Genomic DNA, 15,846 nt, shown 5'->3' with positions numbered 1-15,846 from the left:
GGCTGGGGCTGACCCCAGGGGTGCTCCACCACTGAGCTGCTTTATCTGTCATTTTGAGACAGGGTCTCGCTGTTGCTGAGTCTGGCCTGGGCCTCGTGACCCTCCTGCCTGCTGCCCGAGTGGCTGGGATTGCAGGTGCGCGCCCTGCTCTTTTCAGTTTTACCTGTTCACTCCACTTCCTGTCACTTGAAGATGTAATACCAATATGTAAATCAAAGGAATTTTAAAGGCTCCTCAGAAAGCGAGAGAACTCACCGCAAAGAGGTGGTTGGCCACGCCTTTCCTCCCGTTGGGGTTTCTCTGTGTCAGGGAACCGCAGTACGCGAATTTCCGATCAAAAGAACCATCGTCCTTGCCTTTGGGGGAAACAGAAAAGGGAAGGCATTTTGTTAGGCACAGACCTACCCTGTCAAGTGCTTCTGACACCTAAGAAAACTTAAGAGTACCCGCCAGTGGACATCATCCCTTCTGGGAAGTTTCGCAGCGTGAAATATTTTTAATGAAGCATTTACATTTTGGCAGTTGTACAAATAAACAGTTGAGAACATTTCTTCTCTGCTCCGGAGCCAGCGTTGACCCCAACCTGGCCGTGTCCCCAGGAGTGCTTGTATGGGCAAACTAGCATGGGGTCCTGTGTCCTCCCTTCCCCTTGATCTGTGATGGGACAGTGGGCCTGCAGGGTCTTGGGGCTCTGACCTCAGAGCAGAGGTCTCTGCTCAGGGCCACAGTGTGGAGCAGGGGCCCTGGCCTCAATCTCAGCCAGCATTTGCTTTTGGAGGTGCAGAGCCAGCCTGTGGCACTCCTGGGTCAGGTGGGCACCTGCTGACCTGGGCATGTGCCGTGGAGAGCAGAGCCGGGCCAGCACACAGGGCTCACGGAGCCACCTGCAGGCACCTCCCTGGTGCCGTGTTCAGGGACGAGCTCCACACCGGCCCCTCCTGCCCTCGTCTGCTTCCTAGAGTGGGCGTGCCAGCACGTGGCTGTCCCTCACGCTGTGGGCACTGGGCACCTGCCTGCCTTCGAGTGCGCACGTCCTGGCCCTGGGGCCACCCTCTGCGAGGGCGCTGTCCAGCCCAGCAGTCGTAGTGCTGAGAAGTGAGGACACAGGTGGCCCTGAGGACCTGCCAGGGTGTGGAGGTGCAGCTCTGGCAGACCTGGTGACCAGCTGCCCTGGCCCCATGCTGGCCCTGAAGATGGTGCAGGAGAGACCTGGGAGGGCGGCTCAGACCCTGAGAAGCTTCGGTGGCCGGGTGGAGAGACATTCTGGCCTCCGCCTGAACAAGAGGCCTCTTAACAGAGAGGGCCGTCCCTTCCCAAGCCAGTCACAGAGGCTCAGGGATGAGTCCTGCTCTCTCGCTGCAAGCATGAGCCTCCGTTTGGATGTCAGTCCATGGGCCAGGCTGGACGCTTGCCTTGAAGCTCAGCTTGGGCACTCCACAGTTGCCCCTGGCTGGTGGCCCCGAGACAGAGGGCCTCAGGCCCTTTCTAGTTTGAGCTGAACATGTGCTGGGGGCTCAGGCATGGGAGCTGTGGGGGAAGGGGCCGCAGGCTGTGGGGCCCGTGCTCCAAAGGGTGTTCTGAAGCCCTTGGAGCACGCTGTCCCCGAAAGGAGAGCGCACCGCGGACCTGCAGGAGGCTGGCTGGGCTCTGGAGGGCAGAGCCGTGCTGTGCGGTCTTACCTGGGGCAGCAGGTAGGTGGGAGCCAAGGGCTGGTTGGGAGCAGAGGAGGGGCACAGAGAGCCCTGCCGTGAGGAGGCCTGGCACGTGCAGAGAAGGCCCCCAGGCCCCATCCCTTCTGTCCAGGACAAAGCTAATGCCCTTGTCTCCATGGGACTTCAAGGAGGGCCACATGCCACCCCTTGGAAGCACCAGAGGCACCGTTGCCACTGTATCACCTTCACAAGCTCAGCCAGCGATTCCAACCACCCGGGACACGAGGGCAGTGGCCCCGAGCTGGCAGAGCAACTGGGCACAAGGCGTGTGCCACAGGCCACAGGGAAGCCCATGGAACCTGACGGGCCACTCCCTCCCCCGGCGCTCCCAGGCCTCCTGGAGACGAGCCCTTCTCACCTGGAGCTCTGGGGGAGCGCCCCCTCCTGGGAAGGCAGGGCACCGTCACCTGGAGGAGGAGAACGAGGGTGGGTGCCACTAGGCGTGATGTGTGGGAGCCCCGCCCGCCCCTTTGGGATTTCCTGCTCTTTGGATTTTGACTTAACCAGCCAGCCGTGTTCCGTGCTGTGCAGTATCTGAACTTCTGGCCATGTCAGAGAGCAGGCCATCTGTACGGCGGCACCGCAGGCCCGACTCCAGGAGACGCCCAGCTCCAGGGCAGCTGCAGGCCCTCGGCGGTGCAGTGCAAGGAGCACAGGTTACAGCCCGAGGACCTGAGTTCAGATCTCAGGGGACCCCTTACCCCATGTGACCTGGGCTTAGCCTCTGTGAGCCTCAGACTCCTCCTCTGTAAGCTGGGGCCGTGGGAGATACATCTCCCAGTTCCGCCTGGCTGCTGGTCCCCACACCCGCTCTCCCTCCTTTCTGGCAGGCTGCCTCTCTACCTTGTACTGAGACTTTCACTCTCTGGCCTTCCCAGTGAAGAGAGGGAAGAGAGCCCACTGGCCTCCTTCCCCCATGTCCAGGCCCTGAGATTTTCCTGCCTCCTTCGTGGGCTCTACCTTCATGGGCAGCAGAAGCCTCAGGGCTGGAATTCCTGGGGCTCTTTGGTCAGCGAACCCGCTGACGGTGGGGCTGGTGGGCCTGGCCAGGACCCTGCCGCCTCTCCCTGTGATCATGGTCCCCGAGCCCCAGGGCCATCACCGTCCACTCCGGGGTTTGTACACGTCGAGTGGAATGATGGAGACAACACACAGTGTGTAACAGGACGTGGCGGACAGGCCATGGCCCCCGGCAGGTCCTGGCTGCAGGCAGGCCCTGGAGCAGACCCACTTCGCGTAGTATGCTGGGAATGGCAGCCAGACCCTGCCACCTAAACACAGGCCATCTCCCTTCCACCGGCTGACCCCTCCACACCCCATCTGGGAGTGTTCTTTCCGTATCCTCCCACGTCCCAGGGACATTTCCTGGGTGTTCAGGTGCCCATACAGGGGAGGGGCAGGTGCTTGGGGGGTTGCCGCCCTGGGCACAGCCCTGACTCTAGACGGGTGGGTGTGGAGGGACCAACGCTCCTGTGATCCCACTCAGGTACACCCCCAGGGTGTGACCCGTGTCCCTGAAGCTCCCAAATGACTAAGCCAAAAAGCCCATGTGGGGTCTGCTGGCCTCTGTCTCTCTGGAACCCCGTCTCCATGCCCAACAAATACTCCTGCACAACCCTGTGCGTGTGCCTCAGGGAGCCGCCCAGAGCTGCCAGTCCTGGGGGCAGGGTGCACGCCAGCCCCTCACCCCACACTCCATAGAGAGCACTGAGCTGTGGCTCCGTCCAGCCTCAGGAGGGTCAGGGACGTACCTTGCCCTTGTTCCCAGGGTCTCTGCTCGGATCCTCTGGACTCCTGTCACGTGTCCAGCCACTCGAGGAGGAGTATCTGGAGGCAATGGAGGAACTAGGCTGTTGGCGCCCTGCTGAGCGGCGAGCCCACGGCAGGGCTGGGAGGCTGGTCGGTCGGACGCAGGTTGGCGTTCTCTGGGCTTGGTCAAGGATGCTGGGACAGCACTTCTGCCCCCAAACATGCTATCCCGAGTTACTGGGTGTAGGGCTGGTGGCTTAGTAAATTAAAACACAGAATGCCCACTTCCCTTGCAATATAAGACAAACAGTGGATAATCTCTTAGTGTAAAAAGCATGTCCCCAAAGTTGGGTGGGACATACCTGCATTTAAACATTACTGGCAATGCTCACTGGGCATCCTGTGTGTGACCTGGAATCCCCTTGGGAGTTCCTTAAAAACACCTTCCGACCTTGTGCTAAATTTCCTCCCTAGCATGGTGTGGTAGGCAGCCTCCTGATCAGGCTGGGAGGGAGGGTGCCGGGTTCAGATCCTGCCACAGGTCCCTTCGCCCGGACCTTCCATTGACTATTCTGGCCACGTCCATCTTAAAATGGCCACTCGGCAAGTCCGCTAACCCGAGGTTTTCTCATCTAGGCATCTTTTGCGTTTTAAATCGCATGTGCTTCAATTTTCAAAGCAGGGCCTGGGGCCCCTGCATAAGGGAGAATGACAGAACACGGCCAAGCCCTGGCCTGAGCACTCGGTGGGACTGGCTACTAGGACACAGACTGGCTTAAGGCGGAGGGTGGCACCTGGCGCCCAGACCCCCCCCCGCCGGCCCCACTCACCGGCAGGTTCGACTTCCGCCGGGGCTTCCCTGAGGGCTTCACTGTGAGCCCCGCGGCCCTCAGGGCTGCGATCCTGGACTCGATGTCTGAAACCTGGACGGGAGCAGACAGACAGCTGGATGGTTAGACAGACGCCACCGGGCTGCCCCTTCCAGGGTCGCGGGTCAGAGAGCAGGTAGAGTCAACTGGGGTGGTTTCCCTGAAGACTGGCGCCCCATTACATGCACAGTCTGCTGGTCCTGCGTGGTGGCTGGGGGTGCTCTTGGGGGCACCAGGCCGTTGGAGAGGGTCTGTGAATTTTCGGTAGGCATTTCGCTGGCTCCTCTCAGGAAGGGGCCGTGCCTGGGACAAGGGCAGCTCTGGCTTGTGCTCACCTAGACTTGCCCACCCCCAGGCCTCTCTTCCGAGAGACACCAAGCTGGCCGCTCCGGCCCCATTCAGAGCACCCCAGCGTCTCCCTCAGGTTCATCTTTATTTCCTTTTCTTTTCTTTTTTCTTTTTTAGTTCTGGGGATCAAGTCCAGGACCTCGCGAAAGCGAAGTCTGTGCTCTGCCACTGAGCTGCACCCCAGCTCCTCCCCACCTTCTTCTCTGTGGCCTCCAGACCCTCTGAGACCTCCCTCCTCCTCCTTGGGGACCAGCCTCCCTGCCCCGTCCTCACCGTGCTTTGGTTCAGGTGGTCACTGCTGGCCCCTGAGTGTGCCCTGCTCAACCCCAGCCGGGCCCTTGCATGTGCTGTTCCCCCTGCCTGGACGCCATCTTGGGCACCCCTCCCCTGCCTTCCCTCCCAACCCAGCCCGGGCACTCTGGGGTCAGCCTGGCTTGATGTCTTCAGAGCTGTGTTCCTCCTGCTGGAAACATGAGCTCCGTGAAGGCGGGGCTGGACAGGTGTTCAAGGCAGTGTCCTCTGGGCTGGTCACACACCTGCCACACTCCAGAAGGGACTTAGGAAACATCCTGACCCTGCCCCATTCCTGCCATGTGAGTGTCCTCGTGGGGCACTTAGTAATTAGAGAAGAGAGCGAAGGGCCAGGGCCACAGGCTGTCCCCGATGTCTGGGTGCAGGGCTCCGGGGGTGGGGAGGGCAGTGTCCAGGTCACCATGGCTGTCCCTGGGGGCTCATGTGATGGTTCTGGCCTTCGACCTGTACACTGGGTGTGTCCCTCACCCCAACTCAAGCTCTGCAGCCACAGTTCCAGCTCCCGGTGGCCCTGGGCCAAGTCCTGTCCTGCGCCTGGCTGTCCTAACTTCTCAGCCTGCTCCTGGCCCTCCTGCGGGAAGGGAGCCGTGGGTACCCACACCTTCCCTGTGGCTGAGAGCCCGCCTGCACGTCCCCCAGGCCTGGGCCAGGAACGGGGTGCCCGTGGGGAGATCTCATTCTGCCTTCCCTGCCGGGCCAGGTCTTGGACCTTCGGGGCTGGTCCCGGTCCCTGGGGCTCTAGCTGTCTGTGGAACCTGCGCTCCCTGGGCAGGTGGGGCTACCTCGCTCTCCGTCTGTTGGACTTCAGAGGCTGTCATGGCCACTCTGTCCTCCAGCTCCGACAGCTCCTCATCTGTGGTCCTGCTGGACCGGACGGGGTTTCCGGGGCTCCTTTCCTGGGCATCTGTGGCTATGCACACCTGGAAGGGAAGGGCTGGGGCTGGCTACTAGCAGGAGGGACCACCGGACACTGCTCTTCTCTGGGAACTGCCCGGGTGTGTCAGGTCTCCAGGTCCCCGGAATGGGTCACTCCATTGTGCTCTTATCAAGGGCCTTTGGTGACCCTCTGTGGTTGCGAGAGTGTCCACTGTGCTCCTGCCTCTGCTGGGTCCTTGCAGAGACGCTGGGGAGGCCTCACCTCTGGGGCCGCCCTGGGGAGGGCCCTGGTGGATGTGGCCCCATCCAGCTGGGCCTCTTCTTCCCTGACCCCCTCCTCCTCGGATGAGGTGCCCTGGTCACTGATGTTTCTGGTCAGCTCCTCGAGCTTCCTCCTCAGGGCCTCCTCCTCTCTGTCCGCCTCTGTGTGTGCTCCGGCAGCTAGACCCTGGCAGGAACAGGCAGGTGGCACTCAGGCAGGCTGGGAGCTGGGCTGGTCCCAACACATCCCGCCCTGCTGGAGCTGAGGTCCCTGTCCCTTCTCTAGGTGAGCCTGAGGGGACACCAGGCCCACGGCCATCCAAGACCTACCATTTTATATTCCTTCTCTTCCCTAAGTCTTCTTCATCCAGTCACCACACTTATGAAATTTACTGTTTGAACCACTTTAAGTCTACGACTCTGGCATTAACACTCACATCGGTGGCCATCACCACCCCCTGTCCACAGGACCTGGTCTTCCCTGACTGAGACTGTCCCATTCAACACCAAATCCGCAGCCCTCCCCAGCCCCGCAGCCACCACTGCCTCTGTCTCCGTGAACCTGGCCTCACGCATGTCCTGTCCACTGACTTGGCTTCCACCAGCTCCTCAAGGCCTGCCCTGGTGGAGCGTGTGCCAGGAGCGCCTTCTCTTTTAGGGCTGACCTGCCAGGCTCCAGCAAGACATGAGCTTTCCTCAGTGAAAATTCTCACAGCCAGAGGACAGTTCTTCCCTGTCCCCAAAAGGGCCCCCAGGCATGTCACTGGCCACAGCCCTGGAACTGAGGTGCTAAACCACACCAGAGCGCTGGGCTGAGGGTTGGGGATGGATCCAGGCCCCTGGGTTCTTTCCGCTGTTTGGGGTTCAGACTGAAACACACAGGCCGTGACTCTCAGGGTCCCCTCCATGGGGCTCTGAGTTCTGTCCTGGACTTGCGTAATTACAAGACTATTCAGGTCTCACATTTATGGTAAGTCTTTGAGGTCTAGGGACAGGGCAAGATGCCAGGCCATATTCTCATGTCACCTTTCAGTAGGGGACAGGCTCCTAGACGCCCACACAGGCTGCCAGAGAGCAGCTGTGAGGCCTAGGAGCCTCGAGGAGGTCTGGAGATCCGGCAGTGGAGTGTCCTTTCAGGGTGGGGACCCTGCTCAGATTAAGAGGCAGGAAGGCTGGCCAGCTGAGGGAGCCTGCTTCCTCATCTTAGAGGAGATTTCTAGAATCAGGAATATGTCTATACGCTGTGCTGGTTAGAGAGGAACTCGGAGTTCCTTTATCCCCTGGCTCAGTCGCCCGCCCACCCACCCCTTTCCTCTGTCCCACAAAGCCAACTTTGGGAACTGTTCCCAGGAGAATTTCAGCACCTCCTCCTTGCTGCCTCCCTCCTTCAGGAGTGAGTCACCTCCGTCAGTGAGCACCCAACAGAGGGACAGGCCTCTCCGCCAGGAAGCTATCACGGTGCCCCGCCTCCAGGCAGCATCGATCCCTCCCTCGCCCAGCTCTCCTGGGGAGCCGAGGGTGTTGCTCATGACCGTTCAATTTTCTGTTTGAACGGAACCTATTAAGACAGATGGACAAGCTTCACTGCTGGGGCCTCAGAGACACACGAGGCCGATTAGACTGGGCTGTGGCCTGCCTTATCTGGGTCTCTTCCATGAGATTCCACAGTTCTGCTGAGGCTCGGAAGCCCCAGTCTCCTCAGAGACCAAGCAGGAAAGAAGCCTGGTGACAGGCGGCCTGCAAGCCCTACTGGGTCCTCTGGGAACCAAACTTCTTCCAGACCACACGGGAATGAGCAACTGTGGGCCCAAGAGCAGCAGGAGGACAGGGTGAGGTGGGGGTGACGTCTGTGGCCCTCGAGAGAGGCAGGTAGTGCCTCTGCCTTGTGAGCGAGCATCTCTGCAAGTGCAGAGGTACAACGGGCCTGGACGCGGGTGTGCACCCTCACTCCCCAGGACAGCACACAGAGCACCTGACGTGGTGGGCCCTTGGCCAGCGAAACAGGATATGGCCGGGCGACACCACATCCTCGCTGGCTAAGGGTTTCCAGGTGTGCGCACCACACGCCCCTTGCGTCCCAGGGACCCCTCGGGTCCCTGCAGGCCAGGATGTTAGCAACCTACATCCAGCATCCTTATGATGCTCAGGGGTCTGCTCCCCCACTGTCAGAAACTTCACTGGTTGTCAGGGGTCCAGGGTCCAAATGACCCAGCAGGGTGGTCCTGTGAGCAGTAGGGAGCAGGCCCCCATTGCAGGCCCTGGGCTCATCCTCTGCATCTGATCCACTGGACCCTGCCCTGGGATTTGTATCAGGAAAAGGCCAAAGTGAGGAGACACCTACCAGAGTGGAGCAGAGCAGCCTCCTGCAGGCCACAGGAGTGGGTAGACTGAGGGACAGTAGTCCTGGGTCAGGAGGAGGAAGGAGTTGAGCAGGAAGTGAGTAGGGGAGGTGAGTGACAGATGGACAGTGCCTATCCACGAGGCAGAGCTGGGGCCTGAGGGTACCTGGGCCAGCATCCAGCAGGAGCCCCGGGGCAGGCTGGGGGCTGGGTTGCTGGGGTGGGCCCTGTGGGTCTGGGGGGCCACGGAGCCTGGTTCAGGACCACCCTCACCCAACTCAGGTGACGGATCTCCCCGAAAGCATCCCGAGGGAGGAGCAGCTCTGCCCCAAACGGTGCCTTGCCCCTGGCTCCCCAGCCCACCATGGGCGGAGTCCCTTATGAGAGCGCAGCCTCCAGCTCCTCACGCACAAACCCGGGAGAGCACGTCTACCTGACGGGTGCCTCTCCAGAGCCCCAGCCCGCCAGAGGTGCGCAGCTGCAAACCTGGGGGCTGCAAGGAGGTGTCTAGGCACTAGGTGGGCGTGTGGCTGGGGGTTGACTGGAAGGGCAGCCGAGCCTCTCCTGCGCTGGCCCCGGGCTGCTGTCTCGCAGGCACACCTGCATCGGGCCAGGCTGTGTGTGTAAGGCTGCCTGCGCCTCAGATGTGTCCCCCAAAGCTCATGGGAACCTCATCTCAGTGCTGCAGTGTCGAGAGGTGGGAGCCCTGAGCAGTGACCAGGGCCGAGGCTGAGCCCTGATCAGGAGAGTGGGCCTGAAGTGACCGAGGTTAGGCCCTCTCTGGGCCTCGCTCTCCTCAGCCTTCCACACGGGGCGGAGCGGTGCCCCTGCTGTGGCCCCTGAACCTTGGACTTCCCAGACACTGAACCACCAGTCAGCCAGCCTCTGCTCCTTTGGTATCACCCAGGCGGCGGCACTCCGTGAGGGCAGCACAGACAGGCTGAGGCTGTGCGGAGACCCCACCCTGGCCTTGGGGCTGCGGGAACAGGTGAGTCCCATGGGTTCTCCCTGGCTGGGCCGCCCCGGCTGGTCTCAGGGAAGTCTGTGGGTCTGCTGGGCTCCCACACCTGCGTGCAGGGCATGGGGGTGGGGTGGGCCTGGGCGGGGTAGGGGCTCTCGTGGGCGGCCTGTGCAGGGAGGCGGTCTTGCCCTTTGGCCAGCACGTGTGGGTTTGGGCCCAGGCGCTGTGAGGCCTCAGGCAGGGCTGGCCTCGGACCTCAGCCCCCGACCTGGGGCTGCGAGTGCCTCCTGCTGCCCCCAGCGTTACCTTGGCTGGGGGAGGCACGACCGTGTTCTCCAGGTGGGCCAGCAGGTGCTCCACGGCCGCCACACGCTTACTCAGCTGGAGGATCTGCAGCAGAGGGAGAGGAACCGTGGCCGCGGCCAGCCTGCTCCCTGCAGCAGGACCCTAGCCCACCACCTCCTAGCCCGAATTCCTGGGAGGAGGAAGGAAAGCAGAGGCTGCCCACCACAAGGCCTGGGCAGGTGAAGAGACAGCAGGGAGGCGACTGAGCGGGGGACGCAAGGAAGCCACACTGAGGCTCTGACGTGTCCTTACCGCCGGCAGCTATTGTCACTGCCGACACCGATCGGCACAGGAAGGTGTGAATTAAGCAGGACACAGTGACCAAACCAAAGCCATTAGCTAGCAAGAGCCCTGGGTCACTCGTGGGCCAGTGGTGACTCCAGGTGACATGGCAGAATGACCAAAAGTCCCACTTCCTCATCCTTGAGTCACCAGACCCTTGAGTCACCCGAAGTCTATTAACTCCCAGATTGAGACGGGAAAATCAATTTCCTTTGGTCGCCCCAGCAGAGGCGCGGTCCCTGCATTAGCTCACACGCGGCCGCCTGGCTTTCAGAGCGGGAAATGGCACGGGCTATTTCCCAGCGCGTCGTGGGGAGGGGATTAGTCTGATTTCAGCACTGAGAGCGTTAAGTGGGAGAAGGTCAGACGCTGGGGAGCGCCATGCCAGCCAGGTGCGTGCTGGGATGTGGCCCTTGCCCGCCTGAGAGCCACTGCACACCAAGACCAGCCTGGTGGCATTCAGTATCTACAGGGTGGTGATCAATACCCTCAGGAGCATGCTCACTGGGTGGCAGGTGTCGGGACTGGGAGAGGACGGGAGCTCCACCAGCGCCTGCCGCGGAGAGCACTCCCCGCTGAGTACCCCTGGAGGAGGGCGGGGCGGGCTGCGCTGCGGAGGTGACTAGCTGAGGGGAGGCCAGTGCTGGAAGGTCAGCTCAGGTCGGGGGCTAGGTGCTGCCTTCTGACAGGACCCTGGCTGGGGCTGGACTCCCCCAGCAAGGAGGGGGCTTCTTCCTGGTGTCCAAAATATGACCCCCTTCCAGACAAATCCAGGGCACAGTGGCTTCTTGGGCTCTTGCAAGGATTTCAAGCATCTCCTTTTGCCTCTTGCCCAAGTGGCAGAAGGAAAAATCAGCAGCTTAATTCTCCATGTTGATAATAAGGGAAAAACTGGGGCTGGTGAGCATACTTGTAATCCCAGGGACTCAGGAGGCCAAGGCAAGAGAATCTCAAGTTGGAGGCCAGCTTCAGCAACTTAGTGAGACTCTGTCTCAAGATAAAATAAAATGGGCCTTCCTCTCCATTTCCTTCCAGGATTTCCTTCTCTTTCCTTTTCATGTTTGTAAATCTTAATCCAAAGGCCTCAGCCAGTCTATAACTCAGGACCCGGGAGCTGCCTTTTGGAAATGCAGACAACAGAACAGTCTCCAGGCTAGTTGGGTGGGAAAGAGGCCAGTTGCAGAGGGTGCCTTGTGGCAGTTTGCAGAACTTCCTCTTCCTAAGGACAGAGCTGAGATTCTCCTTCTGATAAAACCACACAGGAGGTCTCCCCTCCACTGCAGGACAAAATTAGGACTGCCTGTGTGACAAGGGGCTCCTTCAGGTCCTGTCCCTGGGACTGCCTGCCTGCTTATCCTGAGGGCACGGAGGACAAGGGATGCTGGGTAGGGGGTGGGGGTGGGGACCCCTCCCAGCCTCCCTCCCAGCCTCCCCCTCACTGCCTGGGTGCATCAGGCGCTGGTTATATATTTATTCAATAATAAACCTTTTTTTTTCTCTTGTGGAGATGTTTTCTGGATTGGGAAAAGATTTTTAGGGTCTTAAAATGCTGTGCAGTGACAGCATCGTGCGGAGGTGGCTCCAGTCCCCGCATGTTCCCCTGGTGTTGGGTCTGCCTGGTGCCTGGACAGGTATGCTCGACTGTCGGGGCAGGAGGGTCCTCTCCCCTCCCGGCAGCCTCTGGGGGCTCCTTCTCGGGGCCTGCTGTGCTTTTCTGATTGCATCACCCAGAAGGTGGCAACCAAGAATGCAGAACTGGTGGCCACAGACAGATGGACAGCACGAACCCCCCGGGGCTCTCGGGCCCCAGCACGTGTCCGTGAGCCCTGGTTTAGACACTCTGGTCTGAGGGTGGGTCGACTGAGGGTTTTCTCCGGGGTCCTGCAGAGACCCGCCAAGGGCCCTGAGACAGACTGGGGTCTCCTTGCTGAAGGGCGTGCTGCTGGCCAGCAGGGGCTTCACGCTGCCTGCCTTCGTATGCAGGCCGCTGAACGTAAGGAGGGCAAATGAGTTTGCAGCACACGAAAGCAACTGGGGATGAACACGGAGAAAGGGTTCAGAGGTACGGCCTGCACAGTGGAGGCAGGGCTGTCAGCCTCCCCTCCTGTCCAGGCTGAACGGTGTCCTGTGTGTCTATCCAGCTGAGGGTGGACATGTGGGGGCTTCCCCAGTTCAGCCATGTGAATCGTGCTCCACACTTGGGGGCACAAATACCTCTGAGTCCCTGCTTTCAATTCTTTTGGGGACATATCCAGAACTGGAGTTGCTGGGCAGGATGGCAGCTATATTTTTATTGGACTTTGTTTTCTTTTAGGAACTGCCATACTAAAACGGCTAGCTTTATGTTAAGTGAATTCACTTCAATAAAAAATGTATTTGATGACGGGCATGATGGTGCATTACTGTAATCCCAAGCAGCTCAGGAGGCTGAGGCAGGAGGATCTCAAGTTCCAAGCCAGCCTCAGCGAAATTGAGGCGCTACTCAACTCAGTGAGACCCTGTCTCTAAAAAAAATACAAAATAGGGCTGGGATGTGGCTCAGTGGTTGAGAGCCCCTGGGTTCAACCCCTGGTACCTCCCCGCAAATGGACTCAGTGCCATGTCTCCAGGATCCAGGTGATTTCAGTTTGAAAGTCCTGAAGCCGTAGTTTTTCCGCAACGGCCCGTGTGAAGGTGCACACCCTTACACTGTTCCCGAAAGCCTGGACTCTTTAAGCCTGGGTACCTGACTCTGAGCTGCGGCCGGGCCTCTCCGTTTGCACTGCTGGGCAGCCGGCCTGCAGGTCCAGGAGCTGTCTTCGTCAGAGCTGTCCACGTCAGCCAGGTACTGCGAGGGCGGCCGCTCGCTCCGGATGAGCTTTGTCCCTGGAAGACAGAGAGGTTTGAATTACTTGGAGGGAAGAGCTAAGAGTCGACAGACGTGATCTGTCCAGATGAAGAGGAATCAGAGAACGAAGTAAAGCCACAGTTATATTCCTCTGCTGCTTTGGGTTAGGACTCTGAAGCCACAGTGAGAAGGTGGCAGAATCCATAGCCCCACACGAAGGTCTTCGGGGAACAAGGGGCCCCTGGCCAGCGCTCCGCGTGCCGGTGCCTGCAGACCTGTCTGCTTTGGCACGGCCTCTGCTGCTGTTTTCAGTCTAGACCCAGGGTTCACAGGCCTTCCTGGTCCTGCCCCACAGTGTGACCTGAGATGCTTATTTCTGGGCTCCAGGGGGAGGTAACATTCCTATCACCGTGTCCTCACCAGAACGTACCCTCCGCACCGCGGCTGGCAACACACACAGCAACGCGGGCGGGTCGCGTGGAGGGTGCTGCACACCAGCTCACTCCCCAGAGCCACGGGCACCTGCCTCGTGCAGCACCCAGAGTGCAGGGAGCCATACTGCACTGTGACTCCTGCCAACCAGCTGAGCGGGCGAGGGAGACTGTGCAGAGGGGCCACGTTAAACCCTGCCTGCCCCCCCAACACCATGAGATCACAGGCACGCCGTCTAAGCTGGTGAATGTGTGGCCGTTTGTCATGCAGAAGTGTCCACAGAGGGCACCCCCTCGTTCACTCTGTGGGGCCAGACATCACCAATGTCTTTGTTCCAGTGAGGACGCTGGGGCACGGAGGGTGGAAGTTCGTCACATAGCACACCAGGTCCGTCTCCTGGCAGCCCTCCAGACTACGCTGCTGCTGCTCCATTAGGAGACAGCAGGCCAAACTCCCACACGCTCCCTTCTGCCCGCTCCCTGGAAGACGCTCACTCCCCACCCGAGACACGCTGGTAAGCAAGAACCACGCGCACCTTGGCGAAGGGCTGGCAGTGGGCTCCACGCCCAGTGCTCCCTCTGTGAGGCGCCTTCTCACATGGGGCACCCTGGCCTCTGGCCCGCCTGCCTCCTCCACATGCTGGGTGACTTGAGGTCCCAGGAGGGATGAAAAAGCCCACCAGGGCTTGATCCCGGGGCTGGCTCGCATGGGTTCATTCATTCATTGTTTTGGGGAAGAAGAGCACAGCCCCATCTTCCAAAGCCCCGGGTGCTAATCAGTGTGAGGACCACGAGGCTGGGGTCCCTCCAGTACAAGGAGATAGAACTGGACAGGCATCCCTGCACCCAGCTGCACGCGGTCCCAGGTGCACTGCCCTGTGATCCCATTTGCTCTGACTCACAGGGTGTCTGAACTCCTGAACCCAGCGTGCTCCCTGGGGCACAGCAAAGGCAGCCATTCAGGGATTTTATTTAGAAGCAAAACTGTCTGACGATATTACACTGAACACATTTAGGCTCTCTTATTCCAGGGGCCCTGATTGGTAGCCAGGGGCGGCTCTGCAGGACCCGCTCCATCCATACCCACGTGCAGCCTCAGGCCTGTGGAGCTGGCCTGGCAATAGGCGACCTGGCCAATCTGGGAAATCTGCGTGTCCCTCTCCCAGACAGCAGCAGTGAGCCAGGCATGGTCAGCCCCTCTGCTAGAATTCTGGGTTCACAGGGCAGCACCCAGCCCAGGGAGAGCTGGGGTCCATGCTGTCTGCCAGGCAGCACATGCTGTCAGCCGTGGGGGAAGAGCCTCTTCTGAATGGCCCGGCGCGTCTGCACTAGTCCCATGGAGAGCTGAGGCATCAGCCACCCGCCCTACAGAGCCCACTGGGGACCCTGGCCAAGGGCACCCACCTAGTGCAGCAGCGGCCCCCGCGGCCGTCATTGGGGAGTCTCCGGGCAGGCGCAGCTCTGCAAGGGCGTCCTGTTCGGTAGGCGAGGTGCTGTCTGGCTGCTCTTCTGGATGGGGGTGGCAGCCTGAGGCCCCAGCGTGAGCCTCTCCCAGGACAGCATCCTCCTGGGAGGCCGCGTCCTCTGAGCAGGGCTCTCCTGAGAGGAGCTGAGCACATGGGCTGTCAGCCTCCACAGCTGTTGGGAAGTGGTCTCCCCAGTGCAGGTCTCGAGGGGCCCAGGCCTCACATGACTGACCCCGACACCCACCCGCTCGGCCCTTGGCTGCTCAGTTCTCCTGTCAAAACCCACGCCCCGGGCGCTCGCTGCCTATTCTGCACTGTGCACCTGCAGAGCTGGGTTCCCAACAGCCCCTGGCATTGCACAGGTCTGGGCACAGCTGATGCTGCCCCGGAATGGGGTTCACCGAGGGCAAAGCCCCATCCCACCTGGAGCCTGAACACCTGCTGCCCCAGTTCCCGGGAGGGGCAGGGCCTGCTGACCTTCGGGGAGGCCACAGCCACAGGGACTGAGGACAGGCTGGGGGGCTGATGGCAGGCCTGGGAGGCGGGGTCCAAGTCCTCCTCGAAGTCCACGTCGTGGAAGGAGAGGAGGCGCATTTTCTTTGCAGGTGTGAGATGTGGGAGACTCAGCTGGGGGCCGGTGACAGGACTGAACCCTGCCCACTCCGCCCTGGGGCTTGGGGCACCTCCGAGGGCACATCCACCTCCTACGCTGGAACAACCCTGCACAAGCCCCTGTGGCCAGGGGGCCACCCTGAGCCCCGAGGAGCACTACCCTGAGACCCTTGGGGTCTAGTCCCTGCCTGCCCGGCCCCTCCTCCAACCCACTCCCAAGCCTTGGGCCTGCTTGCTGTGTCTACCGCCAAAAATAAGTCAAGAAATAAGTAAAACCAGGCATGACTACCAACGAAGAGAAGGCTCAGGATTGGTGACAGAAACCAAAGGTCCCAGAGGACCTGTGGGGTCTTCTCTGAGGTGCCAAGGCAGCCTGCCTGTGGGACCCCACCGGCCCGCAAGCCCACTGGCCAGCCACCCGTGTGCCCTCACTCTGGCCCCACAGGCTGGGCCTGC

The 15,846-nt window shown here is 60.7% G+C and overlaps 1 protein-coding gene across 4 annotated transcripts in view; it reads right to left on the bottom strand.

Moving 5' to 3' along the window:
- The window catches only part of MLPH (melanophilin), a 47,376-nt gene that overhangs the window by 4,816 nt on the left and 26,714 nt on the right, over window positions 1-15,846 (bottom strand). For 2 of the 4 annotated variants that reach the window (XM_079133867.1, XM_079133868.1), the window contains exons 6-14: window positions 15,256-15,375; window positions 14,717-14,921; window positions 12,780-12,919; window positions 9,734-9,817; window positions 6,129-6,314; window positions 5,773-5,910; window positions 4,292-4,384; window positions 2,071-2,119; window positions 256-356 (exon numbers count right to left, since the gene is read on the bottom strand). In XM_079133867.1, coding sequence (XP_078989993.1) covers window positions 256-356; window positions 2,071-2,119; window positions 4,292-4,384; window positions 5,773-5,910; window positions 6,129-6,314; window positions 9,734-9,817; window positions 12,780-12,919; window positions 14,717-14,921; window positions 15,256-15,375 — 1,116 coding nt within the window. The remainder of the gene's footprint in view (window positions 1-255; window positions 357-2,070; window positions 2,120-4,291; window positions 4,385-5,772; window positions 5,911-6,128; window positions 6,315-9,733; window positions 9,818-12,779; window positions 12,920-14,716; window positions 14,922-15,255; window positions 15,376-15,846) is intronic. The other 2 variants (XM_079133869.1, XM_079133870.1) reach the window with 2 other exon arrangements.

This window comes from Sciurus vulgaris, assembly GCF_902686455.1.
Source record: "Sciurus vulgaris genome assembly, chromosome: 3".
Classification (NCBI taxonomy): domain Eukaryota; kingdom Metazoa; phylum Chordata; class Mammalia; order Rodentia; family Sciuridae; genus Sciurus; species Sciurus vulgaris.
This window is presented reverse-complemented; position numbering and strand designations above follow the sequence as displayed.